Source organism: Podarcis cretensis (assembly GCF_951804945.1).
Source record: "Podarcis cretensis genome assembly, chromosome: 9".
Taxonomy (NCBI): Eukaryota; Metazoa; Chordata; class Lepidosauria; order Squamata; family Lacertidae; genus Podarcis; species Podarcis cretensis.
In genome coordinates, this window is record NC_137178.1 from 61,555,365 (window position 1) to 61,568,451 (window position 13,087).

The window sequence follows — 13,087 nt, forward strand, 5'->3', positions numbered from 1 at the left end:
ATTCTTCCCTTACCCATTATGTGTCTGTCAATCTAATTCCCACTGCTTTTCTAATAAGATATTATCAGGCGTATTCATAGAGAGCAATGCTTCCCCCCCTTAAGCTGATCAAGGGAACCATTCAGATAGAAGAATATCTCAGATTGTATTGAAATCCAGAATCTCTTTTTAAAAAGGCTCAGAAGCAAATAATCAGATCTGGCAAGTCAGCAAGTCCAGTTTCTGCATCCCTTTGGGTTTTGGGTAACTAAACTTTCCTTCTGTATTCAAAGCTCTCTATTACAAGGCTATTCATGCAAACACTTAAGCCCTAAAGGATGCTATTGATTCATCAGGTACTAACATTTCACTAAATTATTCATTCTCCCTTTGTGCTCCCCCAAATCAGTTAATTCACACCTGGAAGGGGCAATGAGATCCAGCCTTTAAAAAAAATAAAAAAATCCTTAAAAGATTTCTCTTAATATCTTTTGTCAGACAGATGTCAAAGTTGAATTTTCAATAGAGCAGAATAAAGTCATGCTAAATAATTTCCACACCACTCCAGAATACGGAATCATTTTGTTGATAAAAGACGTTGTGGGCCTAGGTGCAATGGAGCCGTGGTGGGGAGCACAGGCAATAAATCAATACCAGGAGGCATGTGTCAGATTTAAGTTGGCCACAACTTTATTAATTACAGATGCAAAGGTTTGGTTAAGACATTGGACATGGATCCAACGATCCACCAGCTCACCAGCTGGCAGATGAATTGGTTTAACCAAATTTAGGAGTCTGCCTATGATGTGAACCGAATCCATAAAACCCATTTGATAGCTAGTATAGGCACTGTGGCCCTTCCACCTCTGAACTGGGTGTCTGGAAAGATCCCTCTAAGATCCCTCAGGGAGATTTCCCCGTTGAGCAGGGTAGGTGGGCCCACCTCCCGGCTGTCTCTCTTGCTTCAGCCAAAAGCCTGTTCTGCCACTCAAGTTGGCTAGCTCAGGCAACTCACCACCAAACCTACTCCAACTGCAACCAATCCAACAAGCCATTGCCGATTGCAAATTAAGTGCTCATCATCTGGTTTGAACAGGGTCCCATCATTATGTATGATTTCAGGGAGTGGAACCAGCCTTCTGTCACGGGCCTGCACCATCCACCACATCACTCTGTCCCCTTTGCTCTCTAGTTACTCAGGTGGGCCTGAGGCCGCACTCATCAGCTTGGACCAGATGATTGTCATGGTGGGGTATTTAGAATGTAAAATGTTTATGGCCATGATAGCGATTAAGGAAGCTGCTCCCAGTGAAAGGGGGGCAAATAGGACCTATGCCTAGCCTACGTTCAACTATGCCAGGTTCTTGGCTAGGATTAAGAAAGACCTATTAGTGCCACTTCTCACACTGCAGTTTTAGCTGTACAAGATACAGAAAATAGGAATACAACAAATGTGTGTTTGAAAACTTTGTGTCCAATATATGCACTCATTTAGGAGCTCTGGTTGGCTACCTGCTGACAGTGGTTTTGGTGGCAAATGTGGGTTTGCATTGACATAATGCACCACCCCGCCACTGACCGCCATTATGCACCACAGCCACTGCTTCACCAGCATCCCACCGCCAGCCGCCCTTACCTGAAAGACTGTTTCCTCCAACATGTACCTACTCAAACCTTAAAATCCTCCTTGGAGGCCCTGTTCCATATGGCCACACTGAATGAAATGAGGTGGGTAATCATCAGGGAGAAAACTCTTTCAGTAACAGAACCCTACTGAGACCTTTTAAATAAGCTCTGCAGCCTGGGCCTCTCAGTTTTAAAATATGTGGTATTATATTGTGGGTGACTGTAGTGTCTGCTGTATTTCTTCAGTTTTTTTATGGTTTTACAGTGGTACCTCTGGTTACGTACTTAATTCATTTCGGAGGTCCGCTCTTAACCTAAACCATTCTTAACCTGAGGTACCACTTTAGCTAATGGGGCCTCCCGCTGCCACCAGTGCGCAATTTCTGTTTTCATCCTGAGGTAAAGTTCTTAACCTGAGGTACTACTTCCGGGTCTGTAACCCAAAGTGTTTGTAACTTGAGTTGTTTGTAACCCGAGGTACCACTGTATGTTTTATTTTTTATTTAATTTTTTTGCTCATTCATTGTAAGCTCCCTAGAGAACTTTATGTTATGGGACAGCATACACATGTCAAAAATAATCAAATATATTTTAGGGCAGCTTTGTTTGTATGCTCACCCATAAGATATATGAGACATATTAATCCTTTGAAACTTTAATATGGGTTGATAAAGGCCCATCTAAATTTAGCACATTCAGTCTGAATGAAGCTTACTTGAAAAATAGCCAGTTTTTTTAAAAAAATAGTATTAATTATTAATATTGTTGTTGCTGTTGATATTATTCACACTGTAACACTGCAATTTTAATTAAACTTAATTACTGAATCAATTAGTAAGGGCCAATTTTTATTGGTGCATTTAAGACTTAGAGGAACACTTGTATATTTTTACAAGGCCATCTTAGCCCTGATATGTAAGTGAAATAGGCTATGGAAAAGCAAATATTATTAAATACTGCTTTTTGTTTATTTAATTGTAAGTGATCTTCCATACTGAGTTTTGGGTGATTATTTAAACATAACCAATCAAATAATTCAATGGTTAGAAGAGAGATGATTAATGAACTGAAAAAAATCTACTCACAACGTATCTAGAACCTGATAATATATTTTTTAAAATGTTACAACTAGCCATGTACTTGTTTGTATCTATTAAATCTATATATCTTTCCCTTCCTTCCCACGGAGCTCAGAGTAGCATTTAATTTATGCATTTAACAGGTCCAGGGAGTTCTGCTTCTGCGAAGAGTGCTCCACTGGCATAGGAAACTCAGGCAGCAGCACAAACTGCAACTTCAATGAACAGCGATTTCTGTTTTCACGCTTATCACCAACATCACTTCCCATGATGAGAAAAGCTTCAGGGTTATGATGGAAAGGCTAGTTGTCTGGGTGGATTTGCAACATTCCACTAAAGCAATGAGAAAGGAAGCATGAGTAATTCACACTTCCTCTGTCAACTATTCCATACACAATCCAAAGAGCTGGAGATGTGCATATTCATCCCATGAGGAGATGCCGAATCACTAAGTGCTTTCTTTCAAACTAGTTGAGTACAATATCTGAAACCATCCTCTGTACCTGCTGAACAGGCAACTGAAAATGGATTAGAATTACCCTGTAAAGGGCTGATTCACACATACCTATTGATGTCTTGAAAACCATCCATTGTAGACCCTCCAAGTGTCCCTATTTTCCAGAGGCATCCCTGATTTAGAGAAGCTGTCCTGGTTTCTGATTTGATCCTAGAATGCTCCACTTTTCCTTAGGATGTCCCTATTTTCACTGGAGAAATGTTGGAGGGTATGGAATTATCCGACCCCCGAGCCATCTGAAGGCAATCCTGTATAGGGAAATGTTTTTTTTTTTAATGTTTAATGTTTTATTCTGGTTTTTTTATATGTTAGAAGCTGCCCAGAGTGGCTGAAGCAACCAAGTAAGATGTAGGGGGTATAAATAGTAAAATTATCATTTTGGAATGGGACGTCCCTATTTTCATTGGAGAAATGTTGAAGGATATGCCATTGGCTGGCTTTATGTATGAACTGAGTAATCACAGATCATAAAACGTAAAGGGACCCCTGACCATTAGGTCCAGTCGTGGCCGACTCTGGGGTTGCGGCGCTCATCTCGCTTTATTGGCCGAGGGAGCCGGCGTACAGCTTCCGGGTCATGTGGCCAGCATGACTAAGCCGCTTCTGGAGAACCAGAGGAGTGCACAGAAACACCGTTTACCTTCCCGCTGGAGCGGTACCTATTTATCTACTTGCACTTTGATGTGCTTTCGAACTGCTAGGTTGGCAGGAGCAGGGACCGAACAACGGGAGCTCACCCCGTCGCAGGGATTCGAACCAACGACCTTCTGATCGGCAAGCCCTAGGCTCTGTGGTTTAACCCACAGCGCCACCCGTGTCCCTCATATCACAGATCATATGTTGTGGGCAAAACAATCACAACCCCTCAAATTCAGTGCTTTTCCATGGATTCTGTTCACACATTCAGATATGAATAATCAAGCCCTCATTCACACATGCATGTACATCACTTGATTTTTCTACATCTGGTAACTGGTTGTTGAATGTTTCTCAACTCCACTGAAAAGCACTGCATTTGAGGACATTTGAAGTTCTTGCTGTACTATTAGATCTGAGATGGCCCATGCAATTACCTGAGATTGTAGTCGTCAAGTAATGAATGGACATGTGTGAACCAACCCCAAATATTGAATAATCAAGTGATGAGAAGTCAAGGGAACTAAATGTAATCTGTTTTGACACTGTCTTTATAACTACAGTCAACACTGACTGCAGAATAGGTTGTTTTAGATGCTTGATTGGATAAACAAACAAAAAAGGATCCTAAGTGACTGACTACACTCTTTTTTGCCCTATAAATTTCAATTTTTAGGTCAACATTAACGATGTGAGACTTGATATATATCTGTAACAAGCAATTTTTTTTCCAAACAGTGCTCCTCCTTAGCTGATATAATAATAAATATACTTCTGCAGAAAATGCTTCAGGAAAGGAACTGGAGAATCAAGAAAAATACTTCTTAAAATCCTTAAGGGGCACCACTACACTCTGCAGCTGATCAAAATCTATTTCTCAGTTTCAGCTAGATTTATTTTAGAATGATTTAAAACAGGTACTAAGCTTTTACCAAGCACACTGCAGATTAATGAACAAAAGTGATATTTTGGCAAAGCTTGTATGTCAGAGCTGCCAAATGGAAATAATCTGAGCAGAACTGGTGGAATGAACAAGATTCAGGTCCTCCCTTTGGATGTTATTGACTTCATGGCTTATTTATCATACATTTCTCTGACATATTAAATAATTAGTTCTGCAAGAGTGATCTAGCATATTGCACATGGTGAACTGTTTATTGCCTGCAGTTAGCGTGGTATAGTTTGTTTTCTTCTACTCTTCATTTCTGAAGTTTGGAATTGAAATTTACAAAGTTTGTACTCCATCCAAAGTCATTACAAGCTGAACCTAACCTCCAATGAAGTTCTGGCCTTCTAGTAATGAGTTCACAAACATCAACAGAAGCCCCCTCCCCAGCTGCTTCTTTCCCTTCCACCAAAAACAGGCCTGGCAGTGACAAGACAATGTAAAGCCCTGCAGGAGGCCTTTCTTGAAGAACTCCATTTCCCCCTTGCACCAGAAACAGCAACATCTCAGCCAGGTGCCAGGGACTCTGGGAATCTATGTTTCTTAGGGTCCATGTTCATCACGCAATAAACTGCTGCAAAGGAGAACGGTCCCATTGGGATTACTGTGATTGTCATGAGTAAGTTTGACCAGTTAGGCATGAAATATGGGAATGCTGCTATATATAGTCTAGGATAATACGACAAATTGGTTTTGAGAAAGGGGTGTGTCAAAGAGAAATGTTATGTAGTGTAAAAAGAGAGAGATACACTAGAAGCAACATAACATTTTACAGAAGGCAGCAACTCAGATGCATCTTGTCCCACAACTGCAGAACAAGTATTATGTGGCATCTGTAATGGTGCCAGTTCTGCAGATCAAAGTGCAGTGGACACATATGGGGAAAGCTGCTTCTTAGATGCTGCCTTTGTATCTGCCACTTGTATCTGCCACACCACAATTTCTTTTTCATATAGTACATGAGATGCATAGAAATATGAAGTGTAAGGCTTTGGATCAAAGTGCACAGTAAGCCAGTTCTGTGATTCTTTCCTCCACAGTTTTTTAAAAACCAAAGCAACCTGGGGAAGGCTGTGTGTGAGCAGAAGACCCTGAATCTTTCTCCTCGTGAATGAAAAAAGAGCTTTTTTATCATGCATTTATCTGGCATATTTACCACCTGGAGGGCAATTCTGAGCTGAGGGGAAACAGATTTCTCTTCAAGTGCCCTTGTGCTCAGCAAAGGCTGGTGTGCTTTGGATAAAAAAAAAGGAAATAATTCCATACATTGTGCAGTTTGAGCTTAAGAATAAACTATTAAAAGCAACTGTAGGCTGACGTAATTCAGTCTAGTTGTAGTAGTACACATTATAATGTACTGGTTTTGGAATAATAGTTTTGGAAAACTTAACACTAGCAGTTCGAAAGCACCTCCGGGTGCAAGTAGATAAATAGGGACCGCTTACCAGCGGGAAGGTAAACGGCGTTTCCGTGTGCGGCTCTGGCTCTGGCTCTGGCCAGAGCAGCAATGTCATGCTGGCCACGTGACCCGGAAGTGTCTCCGGACAGCGCTGGCCCCTGGCCTCTTAAGTGAGATGGGCGCACAACCCCAGAGTCTGTCAAGACTGGCCCGTACGGGCAGGGGTACCTTTACCTTTAAGCAATTGGTAGCATTCAGAGAATGAAACGAATCCCACTGAAACCCAGTAGGGAAGCTACTCATGCAGGAGTAATTTCCACATGGTGTTTTCTTTTTCCTGGAGTAGAAACTGTATGCAGAATGGAAGCAGATGCACATCTGCATTGCAATATAATTTATGATGCAAGGCCTCTAGCACAGACCCTGTTGTTCTACAATGCAAATGAGGTTCTGCATTCTATCTACACTGGAATTTAGATGGGAAAGTGTGTTGACCATTGCTGCTGGGAGTAGCATGGTTGCAAATGACTATATTTGAATAGGAGCTAATTTAGTGCAGCTAAATTTGCAAAAGAATTGGAACGCATTTAGCTAACATGTCTAAAATAACTGATTTTAAGTGCCCCAGAACCTCTGGTACGAAGCACAGTTGATAAAACTCTTAGTGGCTGACATTTAAGACACCTTTGGGTGATTTTTGAGAACATCCACATGTACATGAATATCATGCTTCACATGCATTTGGTAAATCAGTTGTTGTTTTACCATAGCAGACTAAATTACAGATTGCTGTACTATTTATTCATTACACAAGGTGCAGGAAGTCAGCAATATAATATAGACAGTATAGCCCATGCAGAGCATGCTTTGATCCACACACCTTCAATACCTATGAGAGCTTTGCTCAGTTAAAACTCTACAAATGCAGCATTTAGAGCCTGCACTGTTAGAGATCGTCAAAATCCAAAACACATTTTTCTTCTTCCTTGATATTTCTGAGAAGATGGCATAGCACTAAAACATTCTTCTATTCTCTCTTTTGATGAATGTCTTAGCAGCAGCTAAGAAAACATGCAAAATAAGTAAATCCATAAGCCAGGTCAACTCACATACAGCAACAAATTCCACCATTCATCATACAATTTCACAAACCACACCCATAGCAAATGAGAGGCACCTGGAAGTACTGCCCCCCCCCCCACTCCAACATTTTTCATACATTTCTTTCACCAACCTTAAGAAAAAAAGTTTTGCGGATTCAATTCACCTCTCAGTCACCTAACCTGATTTTCCTCAAGGAAAAAGAACTCCCATGTTCACATGTCTTTAAAATATGCATTTTTAAAGATTGTTCCTTAATACTTCCAAGCAAAGGATAATTCAGAATAGGCATCACAAAATCACTTTTTTAAAAAATGAGAAAGGTAAAGGACCCCTGGAGATTAAGCCCAGTCAAAGGCAACTACAGTGGTAAAAGGTAAAGGTAAAGGTACCCCTGCCCGTACGGGCCAATCGTGACCGACTCTGGGGTTGCGCACCCATCTCACTTAAGAGGCCGGGGGCCAGCACTGTCCGGAGACACTTCCGGGTCACGTGGCCAGCGTGACAAAGCTGCTCTGGCGAGCCTGCACCAGCACAGCACACGGAAACGCCGTTTACCTTCCCGCTATAAAGCGGTACCTATTTATCTACTTGCATTTAAGAGTGCTTTCGAACTGCTAGGTGGGCAGGAGCTGGGACTGAATGACGGGAGCTCACCCCGCCGCGGGGATTCGAACCGCCGACCATACGATCGGCAAGTCCTAGGCACTGAGGTTTTACCCACAGCTCCACCCGCGTCCCCTAACTACAGTGGTACCTCGGGTTAAGTACTTAATTCATTCCGGAGGTCCGTTCTTAACCTGAAACTGTTCTTAACCTGAAGCACCACTTTAGCTAATGGGGCTTCCCGCTGCCGCCACGCCGCCATAGCATGATTTCTGTTCTTATCCTGAAGCAAAGTTCTTAACCTGAAGCACTATTTGTGGCTTAGTGGAGTGTGTAACCTGAAGCGTATGTAACCCGAGGTACCACTGTATGGGGTGTGACGTTCATTTTGCTTCCGGATGAAGGAGCCGGCTTTTGTCCACAGACAGTTTTCCGGGTCATGTGGCCAGCATGACTAAACCGCTTCTGGCGCAAAGGGACACCATGACAAGTGCCAGAGCACATGGAAACACCGTTTACCCTTACACCACAGTGGTACCTATTTATCTACTTGCAGTGGTATGCTTTAAACGGCTAGGCTAGCAGAAGCTGGGACAGAGCAACAGGAATTCACCCCGTCGCACAGATTCGAACAGCCGATCAGCAAGCCCAAGAGGCTCAGCGGTTTAGACCACAGTGCCACCCACATCCCTGTGACTCATGGGACTAGAGATGTATTACTGTAATGATAAAAGTGCTATAAAAGGGCACTAACTTAAGCTGCCTTTCCTGGCTATTATTAATTGGCTTCTTTATTACTTATTATTTAGTACCAATCTACACATTCAAACAGGGACGCGGGTGGCGCTGTGGGTTAAACCACAGAGCCTAGTACTTGCCGATCAGTTCGACAGTTCGAATCCCCGCGACGGGGTGAGCTCCCATTGCTCAGTCCTAGCTCTGCCAACCTAGCAATTCGAATGCACGTCAAAGTGCAAGTAGATAAATAGGTACCGCTCCGGCGGGAAGGTAAATGGCGTTTCCGTGCGCAGCTCTGGTTCGCCAGAAGTGGCTTAGTCATGCTGGCCACATGACCTGGAAGCTGTACGCCGGCTCCCTCGGCCAATGAAGCGAGATGAGCCCCGCAACCCCAAAGTCGGCCACGACTGGACCTAATGGTCAGGGGTTCCTTTACCTTTTTACACATTCAAAACAATTCACATGGGACTGTAAATGAGACCATAAGATCTGGGAACTACATTTTCCAACCTTTCTGCCTCTTCACAGTGACCTGGAAAAGGCAGCCTTTCCTCCAGGAGGCTAGAAATGCAGAATGGGAGTAGAAAACAGACAGGGACTATGTTTTTTAGGTAACCAATAATCAATTAAAATAGTAAAACAATAACAAACAAAGCTTAAAAGGGACTAAAATAATAACTACACACAACAGCACGGCACAGCAGTATAGAAATTCTGTTAAATAAACAAACTGCATGTTTGTGGTACACTTTGTTCCCAAAGCATCTTCAGATGTAAACATTGTATAATAACGTATTAAACGACAGAGGGACAATTTGAATTTTTAGCACCAAAATATTTTTAAAATGCTACACCAGGAGCATGTAATATTTGGTCACTTGAATTCAGCCTGTATGGTTATCTAAGCAGAAGTGTTTCATATCCTGTCTGCACAGAACAAAGTACCCCAAACCCTCTTGCCTAGATTAAACAGTGGTACACCTAAGCCACACACACACACACACACAAGCCTCATCTAGCATAAAAGAGTTTTCTGCAACAAAATATTATACCAATGTGTTTTATGCTGTAAGAACTGTGGTTAAATCAGGATCAACAGCATAAGATTTTAGGAATTCAGTTTATAGGGAAGAGAACCACTCAAGTTTTACAAAACAAACGGAAAGGGTCTTTTATGTCCTCCCAGCTGCTCCAGAGGTCAGGTTTACAATGGGCATGCAATAATTTCAAACATATGGATAAAATAATAATAAGAGCCCCACTAGATCAGACCAAAACCCTATCTGTTCCAGCATTTACTTTCCCACATTGGTGAACCAGATGCCTTTGGAAGGCCAGAAGTAGGACAAGTGGTCAATAACCTTGTCATTAGGAAAAAACTGTATTTGTTAAATGTGACTCACTTGATCACTTCATCATGCACAACCAAACCAATCCTAATAATCCCCAAACAAACTTGGATGGCACTGAGATTCCCACTTTCAACAAAATTCCCCTTAAAACCCTAGCTTATGGATTCTCCACAGAAGGCCTCTCAAGTTATGAAAACATTGATTAGCTGGTTAATCATTTACCTTTCATAGAATCAACTGCTTACATTTAGATAAGCTGGCTTATTATCAAAACCCCAACATGCATGGTTTTATGCAATTTTGAAGGAAGTGTGAAATTACGTACGTGTTAATAACAAAAAGCTACTACTCACTGTTAAAAAGAAAAGCTTAACCTTTTCTTTTTCATTCACTATTACAGTAACATACCAAACCTGCCTCACAAAATAAACAAGTGCATCTTTCACTTGTAGCCTCATTGATTAGATTTGACTTCTCCCAATTAATCAACTATAGCTTTAGTTTACTAATCTACCCATTTATTATTGGTTACAGCTCATGGTTAGTCTGAAGAAAGCCTAGCCACAAGCCCAGGTTTGGATGCCATGTTAAGCCATACCCTGGCTTAGCTCAGCATGGTATGGTAGCAAAAAGGTCCAGTGAAGAACAAAACAGCTATAAGCTCCACTCTTGCAGCCCCATTTGGCATGGTGTGATGCGCAAACCAGGTCACATCAGAGAGTCTAGATTGTTTTAAGTAAACAGACAGCAGAAGCAAAGGAAGAAAATAGCATTTTTGCTAATTAAGAAATTGTCACAGACTCAATCAGCTTCACCCAGACTCATAGTCACACCTGGAAAAGTTGATCAATGCTACAAACTACTGACCTTACCCTAAACCCATTTGTTTGCATGCCAAATGGCTTAAATTTTCTTCCCATTCATCAGCGCATACATGGTAATTGGAAGCTGACTTGTGAACAGTCAGGAACATCAAGGAGCTGCTGTTTTTAGACAGGGTCACTGTGAAGAAAAAAAAAGGGAAATGTAACTTCATTGAGCCTGTAGAGGTCTGTGGGCTGGCTCACATGCGGATGTGAATAAAAAGATTTCTTGTCACACGTGTTATGCTTTCTTATTAAGATGGGCCTATTTTATGGTGTATGCATTCATGTTCTTTCTGTGTCAAGTAGTGTATTGTACTTAGGTATGTTCTTCCTTGATGAAGCTTTTAATGCCTCCAGTCAAGTTTCTAAGTATAAACTTGCTTAACATTTCTACAGTACTGTCCCTTAAGTTCCCCCTGTGTAACATGAATCAGTTTTAAATTGTGTGAACAAGGAATGAATGTTTAGCTTAGAAAAGAGCCCTGCTACCAGGAAACAAGCAACAGACAATGTTAGCTTAATCGCAAAGATTAAGAAAAGAGAAAGGAGGGAGAAAGGTTGTTTTCTGCTGCTCCAGAGAAGCGGACACGGAGCAATGGATCCAAACTACAAGAAAGAAGATTCCACCTAAACATTAGGAAGAACTTCCTGACAGTAAGAGCTGTTCGACAGTGGAATTTGCTGCCAAGGAGTGTGGTGGAGTCTCCTTCTTTGGAGGTCTTTAAGCAGAGGCTTGACAACCATATGTCAGGAGCGCTCTGATGGTGTTTCCTGCTTGGCAGGGGGTTGGACTCGATGGCCCTTGTGGTCTCTTCCAACTCTATGATTCTATGATTGTTTGCAGGTGACACACGGAGCTCATACAAATGACCAAACGATCCCAGCATGAACACCTTCACCTTGGCATAGCTTGGCCTATAGTACATGAGAATGACTGCTGGGCAGAGTGCAGAGAGAATGAACACCATGGTGCATCTGCACCAGTGAAACAAAAAAATTATTCACCTTTCCCAGCTGAGTTCCATACAACTGTATAATGTCAGGATCATGTGAATTTCTCTGCCTGTCCTTTAGACAGATTTTCTGTGTCAGTTATTCAGAAGTCACCAGGCATCAGACTTTGTCATACCAAGATTTTGCGATTGCCTGTCTCAGATGTTTTAGGTAACAAGAAATAAATCTTCTTTTTCAGCCATAAGCAAAATATTAACTAACTCCTTGCTGGTTCCATTCAGGCCATCTCAACTGCTAAGAAGAGCCAGTGTAGGTATTAACAAAAAGTTTTGTTTAGTAATCCAGTTTATTTCTATAAAAACCTTTCCCCATGATTTTGCCATTATGGGACAGATTCACTAACGGTAGTAGGAAGTCTTTGTCCTTATGTTCACACCATGAACATAATAGAGATAAAGTTTTGTTTGAGTGAGACAGTTTTAGAGGCATAGAGTGCCATCTAAAAATTGTTGCCAGCATTGTTTCCTGAATGTGGACACAAATTGAACACACTGGTACCTGGACCAACCCCCCCCCCCCCCAATCTGCTCGGCCTATTTTACTCTGGAGATCTTTCTACCAGCAAGATTAGTCATTAGTTCCATTCCTGATTAATCATATATGCAATGACTGAAGAAGAAAAATTACTTTTAGTGATGGCACAATTAAACACTCCACAGTGGACCATATTCCCATAGCTATGAAATATGTAATGAGCTTGATTTGAAGACCAAGCAGTTTCCATTGCCAGAAATCACTGTTTCAGAATAGTTTGCTGCTTGTCTCCAGGGATACGCAAGAGATATGGGTTTTAAAATAGTTTTGCTTTACATACATCAGATGAAAACCATTCTTTCAAGCTTCCGCCAACCCCCATCCATTGGTAAAGACCAGTACTTAAACACATAACTTATGTCGGCATATGTTGCACCATCTTTCTATAGTTTAGATTGTTCCTTAAAACACCACTCATTAAATACTGGTATGATCTTTGTGAAATGTGTATTTTGGGTCTTAATTGGTTTTGTTACTCTTGAGAGCCCTGTTTTCTGGACTTCTGTACTGAGAAGGGAACATATCTGTGTTCATCTGTTTACCTGTTCTACACACAGACATGGTGGACTCATCTACAGAGCAATGCTAACTATAGAATGCCATTGTAAATTGTGCTGGCATAAGTTAACCCTGTTCCAAACTTTGCTCAGGAGGAATTCAACTTATACCACCATTTTTTTGCCAATGTAAGTTC

At 41.6% G+C, this 13,087-nt stretch overlaps 1 protein-coding gene across 6 annotated transcripts in view; it reads right to left on the minus strand.

Moving 5' to 3' along the window:
- CORIN (corin, serine peptidase) overlaps window positions 1-13,087 on the minus strand; it is a 117,528-nt gene that overhangs the window by 13,187 nt on the left and 91,254 nt on the right. For all 6 annotated transcript variants that reach the window (XM_079989659.1, XM_079989657.1, XM_079989661.1 and 3 more), the window contains exon 16: window positions 10,852-10,981. In XM_079989659.1, coding sequence (XP_079845785.1) covers window positions 10,852-10,981 — 130 coding nt within the window. The remainder of the gene's footprint in view (window positions 1-10,851; window positions 10,982-13,087) is intronic.